This window comes from Macrotis lagotis, chromosome 2, assembly GCF_037893015.1.
Source record: "Macrotis lagotis isolate mMagLag1 chromosome 2, bilby.v1.9.chrom.fasta, whole genome shotgun sequence".
In the NCBI taxonomy this organism is placed as follows: domain Eukaryota; kingdom Metazoa; phylum Chordata; class Mammalia; order Peramelemorphia; family Peramelidae; genus Macrotis; species Macrotis lagotis.
In genome coordinates, this window is record NC_133659.1 from 272,977,660 (window position 1) to 272,997,784 (window position 20,125).

Here is a 20,125-nt window from a genome sequence, read left to right on the forward strand (position 1 = left end):
CACAAATTGGAGCCTGTCAAAAGAGCTATGATTAGTAATTTTACGCTGGCCTGGGGCCAGCATCACAAAACATGCCGTCAGTTGATATGATTGAGAGTGGTGATAGAGAAATTGCTCCATGAGGGAAAGATAAGGAGACTGTTGCAGGAAAAGGATGAACCAACACTACTCTCTAATTTAACATTCTGGGACCAACCTCCTGTTGCTCCACCTTAGTTAGAACTCTGGCTTCTGATCAGATGATATAGAACTGACCCTGTTTACCTTTGACTAGATTGGGGCAAAGTAATATCCAGATTGCAAACACATGCATCTCTCTTCCACATGATTTATGAAGATTTCTTTTTGTTTGTAACATAAACTTTGTTATAAGGGAACTTTGTTCCCGAAGGACTCATTATGAGGAGGCAGTGTATGCCTAGTAACTATTGTTACACATTTATTAAAGAATCCATGTGCTGTTTGCAGCAAATACAGGATATGATTCTTGTTCTTAAAAGACTTACATGGCACATTATAATCTAATTCCCAAAGCATTACTAAGAAAATTTGTAACAATAGCAAAAGAGTTTCTCTACCCAATTCTCCTAAAGTTATAAAAGGCAATCAAATTTATTATTTGAAATAAACTATCATATTGTCACTCCTTTATAAATTGCTAGCTATATTAAAAAGAAATTGAAACAAGCTTTTGAAAGAAGCTTAATCAATCCTCTTCCCAAAAGAACATTAGAAAAAACCCACACTGTGATGTAAGCATTTTCAATTTTAAAGTGATAAATTCTGAAATAAATTAAATTTGTTCTTTAGTAATGGGGAAACTTTTCAGATCTCTTGCTCTAATAAAGAAAGAAGTATCTTATTCCTAGTAACTTTATAGTAGGAGAATTTTTTTTAATTTAATTGTTAGGACAATAACATAAGACTCTACTCAAGGGAAGGAATAAAGGTTAGACCTTTAATTTACATTGAAGTCAACATCTTGCTTACTAGAGGAAGTTACCCTATAAAATTAAATTGTGACCTTCCTCTAGGTGGATGGAGGATATGGAATTAAGCTATGGTCTTGAAGTTCTTACCTGCGTTTTCCCGCAGACCTCCTTTCATGCACAGATAATCAGCCTGGATTCGTTCCCTAATATTTAGTAAACTTCAGTTCTCTCTTATTTTCCCAATTCCTGTGATAACTGAATTCACTCACACTGAAGAACAAATCCTCTTCTTCAACTGCTGATGACCACTCTCCCATCTTCATCTCCATCCACTTTGTACCACCAATATTCTATTGCAATTTTTCACACATGCTGGTGGGAAAAGGACGTATACAACACTGTTAAGTTTAGTCTTCACTTTTCATATTATTAAATCTAGGTAATCAATGAAATCATAAATCGAGTTCTGATTTGTAGTATTTATTGATTTCTGAAGTGTAACTGTTCACAATGAAAATTTCATCATTGTTTCTCAAGAGCTAGTTTGAGTTGGCTTCAACACACCCCTGCTAGAATCAGTTTTGAATCATAAGGAGTCCTAACATATTATTGAACAAATAACTACCTCTGCAATATAGTCCATATTATTCATTGAGGGAATTGAGGGGATTAGAACAGCAAATGGTTCATTGTGTGAATTGATTGGACCACAATGATTCCATCTTGGGACTCAGTTCCCTTTCTATTCAATTATGAGTCTAGTCCAAATTCTCTTGTAAGAAAATCTTATTGTATTTTTGAAACTAGAGGCAGCTAGGTGGCACAGTAGATAGAGCACTGGCCCTAGAATCAGGAGTACCTGAGTTCAAATCCAGCCTCAGACACTCAATAATTGCCTAGCTGTGTGACCTTGACATTTAACCCCATTGCCTTAAATAAATAAAAAATTAAAGAAAGAAAGAATGTATTTTTGAAACTAACCCTATGTGTCTGGAAAGCTGGTCCATTTCTCCCTGCTGCTTAAAGATATTAAGGGTCTTGACCTCAGAGTCTAGGTTATGTTGACCAGAATCCTGGTGAGATCCAAAGATTGATATGAGGAATTTTCTCACAGTTGTTCATCTCAAGCAACCCATGTCTTATTTGAAAACTGACTTTTGAAACAGTCAGTTATTGTTTTCAAGTACAGTAGATACTAGGGGAATCTGCCTTTCCCAAATTCCAGAAATTGTACCTGTTTACTCTTCTCCCTCCCAAATTGGAAAGTCCCCATTCTTGTCTCCAATTAGAAATCAGATTATCTGATACTGTATCATTTCCTTTCAATTAATTTATGTTATTTTTAAAAATAATTTTAACATATCAAAGTTTGTCTCCTTCTGTATTTTGGGGGTCCAGGTCAAAGCCGAAGAGTTGTAGTCCTGGTTTATTAGGCTATTAGCAAGCTTTGATAAATAAATCAATATGCTCAGAAGATTAAACCTTTCTTACTTCAGTCATTTAATCTTTTATTTGCCATATCATTATAAACAAAAGTTTTAAATCAAGAAGTTCCAAACTCCTGAAACAGAAAGTCACTCCCTAAATCCATTACTCACTGAAGATCATTTCTATTTATACTCTCTGGAGGCAAATGAGGGAAAGATGAGTTATGTTATATATCTGCTCCTCAATCAAATAACTATCAATTATATGTCAATAGTTAACTATAATATTGCCATGCATGGCTAAGTTGACTCTTAACAACATTAAGCCTCTCTCAGTTCCCCATGTTATCTTTCCTGATTTTTTTTCCTTGAAGCTTCACTCTTAATTTTGGACTTCTCCCTATGGATTACAGTAATATATCAAACCATATATAAACAATGGATAGAGAAAATTTTGAAAAGCATTAAAGGGTAGAAAACAGTAGAAAGTAGAAAACAGACTTTGACTCAGTAGAAGGGAAAACATTAAAATTTCAAGCAAATATGTTACATATATGTGTGTGTATGCTCATATAATGTAATGTGTTATGTAATATCATATCATATTTTATTTGTAAATATCCCCACATAGAACTCAGTTTTTGAAGTTTCAGTCATCATTTATACATTAGAAATGATACATATGAATCAGGGTTTGCAACTTTATTTTCTTGATTCTTTGAACTTAAGAAAATGATGGAAAAAATGCTAATGATGCAGATTAAACTTTAAATTGTGTCATTTGTATATATGTTAACACACATATATTTAACAACTGGTTTTCATATATACGTATGAAATGTACATGGTTGATTGGTTGGTTCTTGTCCTTTCTTATTGAAGAAGACCAAAATGACATCATTATGTTTGAGGCAAATTTCAGTGCATCCGGCTATGACTAATCACCCCAATATGAGCTCAGACTGCTCTACCACAGATTGGGCACAAATAGTCCATGTGAACACTTGGGGTGGGTATTATAAACTTACATATGTCACGTTTCCTTCAAACTGCCTCAATTAGGCCCTTCTCATAATGTGCAGCACCCTCACTGATGAGGGAAAGCCAAACTGGGCAGTCCTGTGTCAGTGTCTCCCAAAATGTACAATCAATTCTAAAGTACTTCAATGAGACCTTCAAGGTTCCTCAGTATCGCTTCTTCTGACCCCCCCCCCCTTGTGAGTGTTTACCTTGTGTGAATTCCCCACAAAATAATTTACCTAATTTTTGAAGATCTGATAAACAGAATTTAGTTTATGTAAAAGTTACAAGGAAATTCAATTTTAGCTACATACAAGCAAGAACTTCTTAAATTTGATCTGTCTGAATGGGAATGCTTTTACAAAATAGTGAGTTCTCTTTCATTGCAAATCCAAACAAAGGTACATGTACCATCTGAGATGGAATCATAGACTATTAGAATTGGAAGACATCTTTGTCTATAGATAAGTTTGTTAGCCCCTTAGATTTTAGTTAAAATAATTCATAAAAGGGAGATTTCCTTTTTGTTTTTAATCAAAATTGCAAATAAATACAATAAAACAATGTTAAAGGTTACACCAGCAGTTGTTCATAAAAGTCTTTTCAGTTGCTTCAATGATGGCAGGATGGCATGTTCTCAAAGACTACACCAATAGGTTATGACCACTAACAGATATGATCAAGTTGAAAGGGTTTGTTTTTAGTTTTTTTATTTTATTGTTTTTAATACATGTAATGATAATTTTCAACATTCATTTTTTGTAAGATTTTGAGTTTCTCATTTTTCTGCCTTCCTCTCTTCCCTTCCCCCTTCCCTTGACAGTGAATAATCTGATACAGATTATACTTGCAGAATCATGTTAAACATATTTCCATATTGGTTAAGTTGTGAAAGAAGAATCAGAACAAAAAGAAAAAAACACTAGAAAAAATAAATTTTAAAAAGTGAAAATGTTATTTTTTCATCTGCATTCAGACTCCAAAGTTCTTTCACTGGATATGAATGGTATTGTACATCACAGGTCTTTTAGAATTGTCTTTGATCATTGCACTGCTGAAAAGAGCTAAATCCATCATAGTTGATCATCACACAATGTTGTTATTGATGTGTATAATGTTCTCTTGCTCACTTCACATCAGTTCATTTAAGTCTTCTTCAGGCTATTTTTGGAAATCCACCTGCTCATGATTTCTTACAGAACATTAATATTCCATCACATTCATATACCACAATTTGTTCAGCCATTCCAAAATGATGGGCATCCTCTTAATTTCCAATTCTTTGCTGCTACAAAAAGAGCTGCTATAATTATTTTTGTATAAGTGGGTCTTTTCCCCTTTTTATGATCTCTTTGGGATATAGATCAGACAAACTGTTTGGACAGTTTTATTGTCCCTTGGTCATAGTTTCAATTGCTCTCCAGAATGGTTGGATCAGTTGACGACTCTACCATAGTACATTAGTGCCCAGTTTTCCCACAACTCCTCCAACATTGATCATTTTCCTTTTTGGCCATATTAGCCAATCTAATAGGTCTGAGGCAGTATCTCAGAGTTGTTTTAATTTGCATTTCTACAATCAATAACGATTTAGAGCACTTTTATATGATTATAGTTTTAATTTCTTCATCTGGAAACTGCCTGTTCATATCCTTCATCCATTTATCAATTGAAGAATGACTTGCATTCTTATAAATTTAATTCAATTCTTTATCTATTTTACAAATGAATCTTTTTTTTCTTAAATACTAGCTGTAAAAATTGTTTCCCAGCTTTCCTTCTAATTCCTTCTGCATGCCATCTAATCTTAATTGCATTGGTGTTATTTGTACAAAACCTTTTTGATTTGATGTAATAAAAATGATCCATTTTATAATTTATAATGTTCTCTAGCTCTTCTTTGTCATAAACTTCTCCCTGTTCCTTAGATCTAACAGATATTGGCTTATGGAATCACCCTTTATGTGTAAATCCTATGCTCATTTGGACTCAATCTTGATAAAGGGTGTGAGATGTTAGTCTATGTCTAGTTTTTGCTAATCTATTGTATAGTTTTTCCAGCAATTTTTGCCAAATAGTGAGTTCTTAGCCCAAATCCTGAAGTCTTTGGGTTTATCAAAATGTAGATTACTATAGCCATTTGCTACCATTTCTTTTGTACCTAATTTATTCTATTAATCCACCACTCTGTTTCTTAGTCCCAAACAGTTTTGATGCTACTGCTTTATAATATAGTTTTAGTCCAGAGAGCTAGGACAACTCTATTTGACTGGCCATGAACTATATTATCCCCATCCAGAGGAAGAAAAACAAAACAAACAAAAACAAAACAAAATACGTGTGCACACACACACACACACACACACACATACACACACACAAACAACCGTTCCAAATTTAATAAATGCTTTATAAAAATTATCTTATGTATCTCTTTCCCGCAATCCTAATTCCTCATGCTAAAATTAATTTGTAAACATGTTTATGATAAAAATGTAAAATACTAACCTGACTTTTCCCTGCTGAGGGGAGGGGCGTGGGAAGGGAGGGTGGAGGGAAATTTTGTAACTTGGAAATATGCATGTATATGAGGATATAAATAAATAAAATATTAAAAATAATATAGTTTTAGTTCTGGTAAATTAGGTCACCTTCCTTTGCATTCTTGATATTCTTGACCTTTTGTTTAATTTTACTACTATTATTTCTAGCTTTACAAAAGAATCAAGTTGGAAAGGTTTTAAGAATAATAGTGATAGAATGTTGTGCCTGTCATCTGACTACTAGCCTAGTTAAGTTTGGAGATGTTCATCACTAGATTGGTCACAGAGTGATATCATTTTGGCCTTGGCAGTTCACAAAAAAACTGTCTTTGAATGCAGAAAAGGATTACAATCTGTGTCAGAAGAGAGAGGACACACCCACACTGTTGAAATTACAGATCTTTGAAGAACTGAAGATTCTGAGTCTCCCTGAAAAGACCAGATGCCAAAAAATTCCACAGATGGGACTAGATGCACAGGGACTGGACTTGAGTGGGTTGGGACTAAGCTGTCATCATGCCTGGATTAGGCAATTCTTTAGGTGGGACACTTCCTGTATACCATCCCTGATCTTACATGAGAATCCTCAGTCCTCTTGGTATCTCAAAATGCTTACTCCTTCTGATGGAAGGCAGGACATGGCAAAGAGGAGGGATGGTTACAGAGATCAGAAGTCAAAGTGAATGAAAATAAACTGATCATTTTTCTTCTATTACCCTATGGTTGGTTGGATCCCTCAAACTTAGCAAAGTAACTGCCACATAACAGATATAATAAATACTATTTCTCCACACATTTGCATATGTACTACAGAATTGGCCAGATCCAAAGTTAGAAGAGATGTCAACAGCCAAGTAGTCCAACTCTACCCTCTGCAACACACACTCAACAATTGGTTATCTAACCTTTACTTGAAGATTATCAATAAGGAAAACTCTATTACCTTCCAAGAGGCAGGCCATTTCACTTATAAAGATCTCTAGTTGTGAAATCAAAATTTGCCTGACATTCAGCAGAAATTGGCCTCTTTGAAATTTCTACTCGTTTTTCAGGTTCTGTCCTTGGCAACAAGGAGAATAAATACAATCCCCATGTTCATGTGACACTCATTCAAATACTTGAAGCTAGTCACGTCTTCTAAAATCTTTTATTCCCAAGGTTAAGTAATCCCAATTCTTTCACCTTATTCTCATATGACATAATTCTGAGACCCTCTATCATGCTTGGTTGGATACTTAGTGAAATCTTTCTAAAATATATCCTGAATTACAATCAATACTCCAGATGTATTATGATTAGAATACAATGACATTTTAACTTCCTTATTCATAGAATATTCTCAGTGTAGCCTTAATCCATATTGAAACTTTCCCATCTAACTGTAGGTGTCCTGGAGTTTACTGAACCGGATCCTCTCACTATCCTCCTATACAACTTTTTTGGTTGATCTCATCAGATCCAATGTATTTAAACTGATTTAAACTGAAGACTAATTAATGTTTAGAGATTTGAATAACTAAGCAACCTCCCCAGGCAGTTACCTACAGGGATCCTGGACTCATATCAAGAAAGGGGTTCTCAATGCGAAGAGTGAAGAGACACACTTCAGAAACTGGTAAGAGCTCTGGAATTGGAATCAAAACTTAACTTGAATCTCATTTGTGACTGTTCATTTCTAGACTTTATCTCTAATACCTGTTCTGTTATACCATCTCTCAAGGGAATCAATAACTTTTAATTCCCTAAAGCTTTGAATATGTCATATGTGATGCTCTTCTCAAAACAGATTCTCTAAGCCAGAGGTGAAAATATGCTATTCTTTAGTCACATGTGGTCTTTGGCATTCCAGATTCAATTAAATTATAATTTGAAAATACAAAAATACAATACAGTACACTTTAAAACCAAGCTAATATGTGACTTGCAGGAATCCTTATGTTTCTATTTGAGTTTGAAGCCACTGCTATATATCATGTAGTCTTGGAGGATCTGGAGCACTGAGATGTTATATATGTGTGTGTGTGTGTATATATATATATATATATATATATATATATATATATATATATATATATATATATATATAAAATCTCTCCTATCCTCTAAGAGGCAGTTCAGTGATACAATGGATAAAACACTGAACTAGGAGTCAGGAAGATCTGTTGACACCAGAATATTCATTTCATTTCTTTCTGCCTTAGTTTCTTCATCTGCAGTTTGGGGACAATAATAGCAGCTACTTCACAGGGTTTTGTAAGAATGAAATGACAATTTTTAAAAACAAACATTCAAGTATTTATATAAATGCTATTATCAAAATGTAAACTCTTTGAGGGCAGGTACTGCATCCTCATCATCTCTATCACATATCATAGATAATATTTTTTACTGACTTTCCCAGGTCACATAGCCAATAAGTATTATTTGAATCTGGATCTCCCTAACTCAGAGGCAAGACTTTATACATTTTGCAATGATGTCTCTACTAATATGTCCAGAGATGACTATTAGCACTAATATGAAATACAGTATTTCCCTTAGGTGCCAGCTCACCCTATTTTATCCTAGTGAATTGAACAGAGGCCCTTAGCAAATGTTTGTTCAATGAAGAATTGTTGAATTTAATCATTCTGGAAGTTTCTCAATGACACCTACTTTTACAGAAGGATATTCAAGTAAGAGAAAAAGGGGAGGGGGTGGTGTTTGCATCCAGATTCAAACCTAGATTAAATGGCAAACTATATTTTCCTGAAACAGTCCTTTCTGGTAATAGTGATATGAGACTCATTACTCTGACTGGTCAAGCAAGCACTGCATTTTCCAGTAACAAAAACATGACCTCTTCAGCCTCTGTATTAGTAAAGAAATCATTAAAGTTGAAAACAAAAGCATTCCTAATGAAATATTAGATGGTGCCCTCAAAAGGCTGCAGTCTCACAACTCTGTAAAACAGAGGTTATTTACCATTGTTGTGACATGTATCCCTTTGGCAATTTCATGAAACCACTGGTCCCTTTTTCAGGTGGTATGAAAACGCGTAAAGCTCATAGGATTACAAAGGAAGCCAATTATATTGAATTATAGTTATCAAAATGCATTTTTTAAAAGTTCATAGACTCTGGATTAAAAATCACTGCAGTATGGAAGGTAAAAGCATACTTTTGTGAAATGAAATGCATGAGTTTCATGATTTATCATCACCTACCTTAATAGTAGTAAAATAATCTTTTTTAAGAATAAAAATCCAGAGGTCCTTGGAAGTCTATCCCTTGGAATATTTGTTATTTTCATATTTCCCTGGAATCTCTTGACTGTATGTCAATCTCTGTCTCTTTTATGTGCTTGTCTCTCTTTGGCTCACTATATCTCTGCTCTCTCTCAGCCTCTGTGTGTCTGTCTCTGACTCTTTCTATCCATCGTTTTCTGTCTCTACTCCCTCCTCACACTCCCTCCCCACTCTCTCCTCCCCCACCCCCAGTCTCTGCAAATTGGATAACTATTCTTTTTTTTTTTAGGTTTGTTGTTTTTTCTCTTTTTTTTTTGCAAGGCAAACGGGGTTAAGTGGCTTGCCCAAGGCCACACAGCTAGGTAATTATTGTCTGAGATAGGATTTGAACCCAGGTACTCCTGACTCCAGGGCCAGTGCTTCATCCACTGTGCCACCTAGCCGCCCCTGGATAACTATTCTGATAGAAAAAATGAAAACCCAAAAGTGTCATGCTCAATAAGAAAGCACACTGGTTGAAGGGAAAACTCAAGTCTTTGCTATCCAAAATGGTTTATCTTGATTTATTTTTAGTAATGCATGAAATATCGGTTTCTGTTTTCCATATATAATAATTGTTCTTTTTTATTTCAAAGAAATAGACAAATGGAAGGATTTTTTTCATGAATATCTTTTGAGTCTGTAAGATGTCTTTAACTTGGCAGATGCATCAAAGATATTTAGAATATGCTCCAAAATGACCATTCTCTTGTTTTGCAAAGAAAGGTCTCCAACTATTGAGAATCTATTAAATTCAACATCATTCATACATTGATTCTTATACTTTTTTTTGGTGATAGGAATATTATTTCATTGTGTCAGGAAATCTCTGATGTAGAAACCTCCATCCCCCAGTGCAGATATAAATTTAAAAAAAAATCAAATTCATCTCAAATTTTTAGTCTTAGAAAAATATCAAGAAGTTTAGCAATTTGAGAGTGGTCACAATCAAAAATAGGAATTGAAACCAAATCTTATGCTTTCAAAGTCTTCCACTCACTGTGACTCCTACCCCTCAGTGTTTTTACAGAAACCATTACAATTTCAAATTAATCAAACTTTTTTTGTATCATTTTCTAGAACTGAAGTCAATCATTTTAATGATCTTCAATGTTTTTTTAAATAAATTACTCCTTTCCAATTCTAAGGATCCTTAGCCATATTTTAAGTAACTCAAGTGAAATTAGTATAGACAAAAATGATAAGATATGTTCAGGCTAGTTAAGAAAATTCCTCTACTCCCTTAGAGGGAAAACAGAAAGAAAAAGCTAGAAATAGTCATTTAATTTTTCAAAACCTGTATTTAAGCATTTTTTGCAAATAAATACAACGAACAGAAATTTCAACTGTCAACAAAGTACTAGTTTCAGTACAAAAATGATTAATTCAAGATATGGATTAAAAGTTCCTAAAGATTATGAATTATTTTAAATTACTCAATAGGTGGGAAATTATCTTGCATTTTCTATTATTATCATCAACCATGGATTTGAGAAATTCAAAAATTCCAATAAAATTACTTTTAAGAAAATATGCTTGTATTTAGAAATGCACTGATCTAAATATCCCATAAATTGCTTCATATTGTGCAAATCTGTCAAGCCTTAATGAATTTTTAATTAATTATTGCAGCTTTTAAAGGCTCTTGAATAATATTCTTATTTTCATTAAATGATTTTATCTAGAAAATTCAATACAGATTTTATAATGGTCTTTCACTAAAGACTCACTTAAGCATATCTTTGTGTTATGGAGGTGAACCCTGGGTTCTTGAAGGCTTTGACTGTGAAGTACAAGGCTTTTAGGATCCTGCCAAACTGGAAAAGCTTTGAGTATAAATCTAGTGAGAAACTATTATATTGGTCCTAGGACAAGCATGACCAAGCTTAGAGGCCATCAGCACATTAGCTGCAGCCATAGTAACTCTTAAAAGGCATTTACTAAAGTTAACTCATAGAGAGCTCATAAGAACTGACATTGCCTGAGATAATATATTTACACCATTATTTCAATCATCGAGCAAGATATAAATGGCAGCTATTGTTCCTATGATCAGTGAGAGTGGACAGATTATAGAAAATGATGGAATATCATTTTATCACATTTTATGAAGTCAAAAAATAAAGCCTATTTACTAAATGTTCTGGTTCATAATGCATTGTATGCATGTATATAACATATATGAATAACTTGCTTTCAAAATTTTGAAAAAAGGAAAAGACTTTGAAATGATATCTATTCAATGACATAATTCTGTAAATGATTTAGAAGATCTATAAATATCTTAAAATGTCTCAGGCTCATCATTATGAACATAAACTATCACTATATCCTGAATAGCAGGAAATGTTGGTTCATAGAAAGTTCTATCTGTCAGGATAGGAATAAAAAAATTTCTTGTACTCAGATTAAAAATACATGAAATCAAAATACAGATATTTATCATTAAAATTTAATTAAGCAGAGCATAAACTTGACTTATCACTTATCTATATCAAAATGGTCATGAAATACGTATTCTTGAAATAATGAAATTTAACTACAGTATTACTTTAACAATTAGTGATGACAGTTATATGTTATATTTCATTTATATCTTTTTTATTGTTGTGAATAATGTCACATTATTAAGCTAAATTCATCAAAGTTTGTTGAACAAAATTTAAAATTTATCATTTGCTAGTTTCAAAAAACTTTACACAATGATACATTTATTTAAAATTCACAAGAATTTTCCAAGAAAAAAACACACTCTACACATATTACTTGGAAAATAATCATGTATTTATCATAAAATAGTGACAAGATTTAAGATTATTGATGGTTAGTGAGATCATTATCTCCAAGAAAATGTGACTCAAATGGTTTCATACTTATAACTTAACCTATATTACTGTCAAAATATTTATTTCAGAATATTATGAATAAATTTCTTATTCTACTTTTCTGAAAATATTTAGAATGCATATTATGTACTTATGATAGCTGATGATATGACTGATTAAATACATTTTAATTATTCAAGTTTTTCTTTAATATTTAGTATTATAATATTTAGTAGTGTTCCTCTTTTATCTAAATCCTAACACTAATGATGAAAATGAATGATATTTTAAATGTTTCTAATTCAAAGATTTTCTAGTGTGAGAATAGTATCTATAGTCCTCAGAAAGATAAGACTAGTAAAACAAAGGGGAAGAATGAATCAAAGTTGAATTTGTGTAGGTCACATTAGAATCTAGGCTTCCTCACAACTGATACTTTTTCCACTTGGCCAGGCACATTATTTTAGGACTATTTAAATTTTCTAATATAGATTACTTAATTTAACATAAATGATTTTAAATTGTGAATTATTTTTTTCTTTGTTCCTTTTTTGTCTATTTCCCAAGAAGCAATCACACATACACAGTAATTTAATGGAAATGGACCAGGAAATGATTAACCATTAAATTATGTTACATTTGCATTTGAGCCATTTTCATTGTCTAAAGTATCAAATGTCTATTGCATTATATTCATTTCTCTTTTCTAACCTGTCAAATTCTATAATGAATTCATTCATCAGTGCCTTCTTTAATAATCAAAGGGAGTATTCTTCCAACGTATTTTTTTAATATATATATATATGAATAAAGGTACTATGAACATAGAAAAATTATGAACACCTACCTATACCCTAAAAGTACATAATTTGGAATTTTATAACTTTGTAGAACAAAATTTAAAACTTAATAACCTAAGTCTATGTACAAATACAATATTTATATGGATATCCCTCCATGATCCTCTGTCTTATACAGTCAACTCTAAAGTGATTATAACCAATGACAAAATCTAGAATTACATTAAACTTTCAGCATATTCAATACAAGTTTCACTGTTTTAATTACAGGTGAGTAAAAATCAAAATTCACTGAAGATTTATTCTGGGTAGGAGAAGAAAATTGGAGGGCAAAAATATAGAAAGAACAGAAAAGAAGGAAAGAAAGAACTGATAACACAGACATTTATATACCTTTCTTTTTAGATGCAATTTTCTAATTGACAATGAAAAACATGAACTCCAGAGTATCTCAATTTTGTTCAATATAATGACAAGCAGTACTGTTCCTCCAGTCTCTCACACACACACCCAAACACAGTCCTTGTTCTAGAAATATTTCCCTTTCCAGACATAAGGTCTTTTGAAGAACTATGTATATAAGGATGGAGAGAAGACCTAGAAAATATTTCATACTATTTCACATTCAATTTGTCTCCTATTTGAAATTTTCAGTGTAGGCAAATTTTCACTTGGGAATTTTTCAAAACTAAATCCCCCAAGAATTCCTTAAGATATTAATGAAATCTTCATCATCTGAAATTCCAAAACTTAGTCCTTCATAGTAATCTTCAAATTCACAGTATAACACTTTATGAGGATGGCTACAGGCATTCTCTAGGGTTTCTATAAATGAAGACTTAATTTCTTCCTCTGTTGCACAACCTGCAAAACAGGGCTGGTTATAAAACAAATTTCCAATGAATAATAATAAAAGTCATTAGCTCTATTAAAACATTAATCAGTTTATGAAATCGCACTATCAATAGCTTGAGATTATACATTAAACTGCATTTCAATTTATTTCAACATTTTCCCCATGAACTAGATTTTATTGGTGATTCGTGATTTCAGGGGAAGCACAGGGAAGAAAATTCATATGTGATGCTTATCAGTAAATATTTTAAGAGTTATTTTAAAGCTTTAGTAAAGTTATTATTCATTACATATAGATAAAATAATGTAACCTATTATGTATTCTAGGCTTGGAATTTTTTGGGGGGGAGGGTATAAGGAATACACCATTTCCATTTCAATTATAAATGAAAAAAGAAATGTCAGAAAAGTTCCAATGAGTTATAGATTTTTCAGAACATTATGATCCATTGTGTAATGGGTATCCTTAGACATCATTACACTATTTATTTAAAAGACATTTGCTAAGCTTTGTGGAGATGGAAAGCAGAAGTGCTAGAGTAGATTTTAGAAGTTTAGGAAATTCTTAGATAATGAGCTTTTACTTGGTCAAGATTGAGCTCAATATTAATCTATGAATAAATACTTTTTCAATCTATATTGAGGAACCTACTCCCATTGAGAATCACTGACCTATATTAAGAAAGAAAAATCTTCAATGAAAAAAATACATATAGGACATATTGGGAGGAAGCAACCAAAAGACACAAAAAACAAACAACTGTACTGTGTCACCTTTATCACCTTTGTCACCTTTGGTTGTTTTTTCTTTACATTAAGAAAAGCAAACATATGACAATATATCAGTAAATGAAACATCACATAGTAAGTTCTATATTTCACTTTTGTAATATAGGTAAAGGAGAAAGAAATGGAAGAGACAATGAAAAGGGGAGTAAAAATAAAGGTTTGGGAAGAGGAAATATGTAGCATAGACGGCAAGATCTAGAAATGAAAAATGTAGGAGAGAAAGAAATGGAGAGTCAAAAAAATCAGAGGAAAAACAGACAGAGAGAGAAAAATGAGAGAGATGGAGCAAGAGCTTTGGTACATATCACACACACACACACACACACACACACACATAAAAGAACATACTTTGACTGAGAGAAAGAAATAGTATCTTAAAGTAGAAAGAGTCCAGGACATAGAACCAAATGACCTAGGTGTTTAAATCTGCAACTTGGCATGATTTCAAATAAATCTCTTAAGTCTCTGGGACACAAGTTTCCTCCCCTGTAAAAGAAGGATATTGGACTCAAGGTCCTAAAAGGTCTCTTCCAGCTTTAAGTCTATGATCCTATGAGTTTCTCAGTTTCCTCATTTGTAAAATGGAGTGATGCTTGTAACTATTACACAAAATTATTATGATGACTAATAAGATGATACATGAAAAGATTGCCACTTAGAAAGAAATTAGAGGCTTATGACAGGCAAAGAGGCAATAAAAATTGTCCATTTGCTGGTGACATGATCATTTATTCGTATAATCCTACACAACCAGCAAAATTGCCAATTACAACAATTTTTCAGCAACATTGCAGACTACTAAATAAATCCGAAATCAACAATATTTCTGAATAATAATAACAAAATCCCAAAGGTTATCATGGAAAGGGAAGTATCATTCAAAATGCCTACAAAATGCTTAAAATCTGGTAATCAGTCTGCCAGAGTACAAAACAATACCTGTATGCATTCAATTTACAAAATGTTCCTTAATGGGCAGCTTGGTGGCACAGTGGATGGAGCACCGGCCCTGGAGTCAGGAGTACCTGAATTCAAATTTGGCCTCAGACACTTGATAATTGCCTAGCTGTTTGACCTTGGGCAAGTCACTTAACCCAACTGCCTTGCCAAAAAAAATGCTCCTTAAAAAATGTAGGATGTCATAGCTTAGAAAATTCAATGTTTATGACTGGACCATACCAATAAAATAAATAACAATATTATCAATGTTCCTTAATATTTTTACTTTTATACCAGTCAAACTATTAAAGAGATATTTTATAGAATGACTTTAGAAAAATTAGAGAAATAAAGATCTAGAATACCAAGGGAAATACATTTTAAAAGTAAAAATGAAGGAAGACTAAAATCATTTTGGAAATGATTTAAAAATAGAGACAGATAAAATAATTAAACTCAATAACCCAATGTTTGAAAAATCTAAAGACATAAATTAGTTAGGAAAGAACTCCATGCTTGATTGAAAAAAAAAAAACTACTGGGAAAACCCAAAAGCAATCTGACAGAATTTAGGCTTAATCCAATTTCCAGGACACTCAACTAACTTTCTTTATCGTTAAAATGAAATTAGCATCTATCTACCAAAGTAATTGTGCAGATATGAGATAATATCTGTAAACCTTGAAAACCTTAGAGCCCTACATAAATACTTTTACAAAATATAAAATTAATGTTTGCTATAGAATCTCCCTTATCACCTCTATTATATGCTATTTATTAAAATGGAATGATAAAGCCACAAATATTTTTTCTATATTTTAATGAAAATAGCCTAAATAGCTATCCAAATGTTGATATTTTAAAAAGTGAACAGATAGGATTGTGACATCATAGAGTCAGAAGTAACCTTAAACAAATTCCCTCTTTTTTATAGATGAGGAAACAGCCATAGAGAGATTACAAGGCTTCCCTAAGGTTACAGAAAGACAGATGACAGAGTTAAGTTTCAAATTCAAGTTGTATAATCCTAACTTTTCCAACTATAATATAATGCCACAAATGTTAAATTTGTGTGTATTCTTTATATATCCTCGGTAGTCTTTTTAATGTCTTTCATAAATTTGATAATGAAACAAAAGTGTGAAAGCCTATTTTTCTAAAATTAATTTTTAATTACTATGCTGTATAACAAATATTTTAGTAATGGCACTTGGTATTAAGTATTTTTTAATTACAATTTAAAGAAGTAACATAATTTTAATCTTAAAATTTAGGAAAAAATTTGCTTTATCTTACATGCAACTGAGATCAGAATTTACTAATCTATCTTAGAAGCCTGCAAATTTTCAATAGATATTCCATTCTGCCCAATAATATTTGTCATTGTCATTAAAAAGAAACATATTTTGTAAATCTGACTTCTATCATGCCTTACAGTGCTTTCTTTTTCTTTTTCATGGGGTATTTAAGTCAAAGAATACCAAATGTTGTATAAAAGGCTTAACTTGTAAATAACTACGTATAAATAAGCCCCCAAAATTTCTTAAGTAGATTACTATTAACAACATTTAAGGGGCGGCTAGGTGGCACAATGGATAGAACACTGGCCCTGTAGTCAGGAATACCTGAGTTCAAATCCAGCCTCAGTCACTTAATAATTACCTAGCTGTGTGGCCTTGGGCAAGCCACTTAACCCCATTTGCCTTGCCTTGCAAAAACCTAAAAACAAAGAAACAATGTTTAAGATGACAAGTTTATTATTGCATTTTTCCAGTTTTGAGAGTAAAGTTCAATATATGTTCTTTCATATATTACAGATAAGAAGGGAGAAATTGTTTTCCCGAATGGTTTACATACTTGCTTTCTTTATTTTTATTTTTAATATTTTAGGTTTATTTTTTTTTGCAAGGCAATGGGGTTTACATCCTGGTTTACATACTTTCAAAAATATAATTGTGAGTCAAATTTTAGAGGAGGTAGATTTTAAAAGAGAGACAAAATGTATCAATATCCTATCTGAATTAATAATAAGAGGGAAAAGTAATAAATATTTTCAAAAGTTCTTTTCAACCTTCAAGTCTGCATTTTGATCAACTAAGACACAAATATGTGACTCTTTGGAAGGGGAAAATATGCAAGAAGAGAGAAAGAAATACAAGGTGTAGTCATGGTAAAATAGATAGCTAAAGTCTCTAACAGGCTCATTTAGTTCTGAAAGGAGTGAGTGTAGTAATCCAACTCAGGTTAAAACAGGGACAAAAAGCCTTGAAGATTAAAATCAAATGATATATAATTTGATTAATAATATGCATAAAGAACATTTTCAGTCTTTAAGAGCTTCATTAATGCTATCTTAGAGTATAATTCAAGGTCACAACTTTGGACATAACTCAATGGAAGTATTGGATCCTATTATGCCTCTCAACTACCATATTGTTTTAAGTCTTATATTTAACCTCTGTGGTCCCAGATAGTAGAAGTGGTTCTCAGTTAGGGCTAACATGACTTACCTATGTCCAGCCTTGGTTACTCAGACTAATTGAGTTAAGAAATATCACAAAAAGGTCAAAATAGGATTATACGATGAATGAAAGCACATTTATTTTCCAAAGAAAGGAGAAGCATCTTGATCATTAAAAACTTCTACAAGTGAAAGCAGAGGCTGTATAACCATTTTTTGGAGCTGTTATAGATAAGATTCAATTTCAGCTATGGGTTTGGATAGATGACATGAGATCTCTTCTAACTAACATTCCAAGATAATAGACTACAGAATTTTCCATGAGGGAACAAAATTAGGCTAATTTTTTTCATAATATCCTAATGTACACTGACATGGGCTGTAGTCAGAGAGCTAAGTTGGGGAGTAGCTAGACCAATAAGCGTAAAGTCAAAAACACATAAGATCAAATACAGTCACTGATAACTGATATCTCAAATTCTTGAATGCAGTTCTGATAACAGACTGAATCTGTTTTCCAAGGAGCAACCTAGCTAATCTCATAGTAGCCTAGCCACCTAATGATGGACTTCTTCTGGCCATAGGAACTCTTGAAAGAAAGGAAAAAAAGTTCTATGTAAAGTATTTTTTAAAAAAAAAACTACCCTAAAAACACTTGCAGCTTACACACCAATAGTAGTTGATGAGAACAAAATTCTTAGAGCATACTTGATAATACCCATCAAAATACATTGATAATTGGTTACCTTGATGCAAAGGTTGGATAGGATGAGAGTGAGACTATAAATTATGAAATGTGGTTCAGGAGAAAGAAATGAGAGAGATCAAAGATTTGTATATTATACAGAACCTTCAGTTATCTGTTACAAATATTTTCTTCAAAAAATAAATGGATAGGCACTGGACATGGTGATTTTTCAGATAATATCACAAAGAATGAAATTGTCTAGTAGATGATCAGTTGTAGCAAATTAGATTGCAGTGGGGGAATAGAAGAGCAATCTGCTACAATAATGCACACAGAAGTAAAGGAAACACAAGTATTAAAAAATATTTCAGTTTGGGGCATTTAGTATAGGACCTACTACCCCTCTATAGCTCAATAGTTAGTTCCCAAAGAACATCAGTGCATAGTAAAATGACTGATATTCCTAATGATGACCAAATGGATTTTCAAATTTTACTTAGTAGTCATTCCCAAAGGACCTTGGGCTTTTATGTCTCTGGACCTCATAAAAGGAGGATTTAAGAATGGACAACAAGTAAGTGGAAGATTACTAAATTGAACAGATGAACTGGTTTGTTTTACTATTTCAATATAATTGATATAATCAGATTACCCTATAATCCTATACAATATCTTTTATATATTTTTAAAAAGCATTATTCTGAAAAAGGGTACATAGTCTTCCCAAAACTGTCAAAGGGACTTGGGACACAAAGGCTAATAACTCTGCAATAAATCTTTTGCAAACTATAAATTATATGATCCTATATACCAAGATCATCAAGAAAATACTAAAAAGCTAGGGTGAGCATTTGGTGTTTAATGAGGCAGGGATTTTTATGAGATATTTTATAAAGATTTCTGTTCAAAATGACAAAAAATTAGAGGACTCTTGATTAAAAGAATAAGTTTTCTTTTATCTGGAAAATTCATTTATTTAAAATATTTCATTCCCTAATGATACTAGATTAATAAGGCATTACTATATAATGATCTTGGAAGACTATAAGAGTTATATATCTTACATTTGTGAAGTGTAGCTATAATCTGCTTCATTCTGATCAAGATATTCTACACCAATTCTAAGAGGAATTATTGTGTATGGGTAAGAAATTACTTGCTCAACCTTCCCCCTCCTCAAATGCAAGGGATTACCTCAGTTCCTTTAAAATTTGTACAGTCTAGGGGAAGCTAGGTGGTGCAGTGGATAGATACTAGTCCTGGAGTCAGGAGGACTTGAGTTCAAATCTGAACTCAGACACAAAATACTTAACCTAGCTGTGGGAATTTAGGAAAGTCCTTTAACCCCATTGCCTTGCAAAAAAAAAAAAAAGAAAGAAAAGAAAAGATTGGTCAAGTCTTCTCTGATCTATTCATTACTAAGGACAGTGAAGTGTCTTTCTTTTTTGTCTATTGGGGGTTCTATATATTTCTATAGGTGGCTAAAGTAACTATAATGGTAAAGAAAACAGAAAAAGCAATAAAGGTCAGCTTAGTCCTTTCCAAGGACTCTATAATGGAAAACTATAAACATTCATTCCC

The 20,125-nt window shown here is 32.4% G+C and overlaps 1 protein-coding gene across 5 annotated transcripts in view; it reads right to left on the bottom strand.

The window, feature by feature from the left end:
• Positions 1-996: 996 nt before the first annotated feature.
• Positions 997-20,125, bottom strand: part of CAPS2 (calcyphosine 2) — a 77,904-nt gene continuing 58,775 nt past the window's right edge. For 3 of the 5 annotated variants that reach the window (XM_074226173.1, XM_074226174.1, XM_074226172.1), the window contains one exon: positions 11,940-13,676. In XM_074226173.1, coding sequence (XP_074082274.1) covers positions 13,501-13,676 — 176 coding nt within the window. In that variant the 3' untranslated portion in view covers positions 11,940-13,500. Of the gene's footprint in view, positions 1,305-11,939; positions 13,690-20,125 lie in introns of those variants that run through there. The other 2 variants (XM_074226175.1, XM_074226176.1) reach the window with 2 other exon arrangements.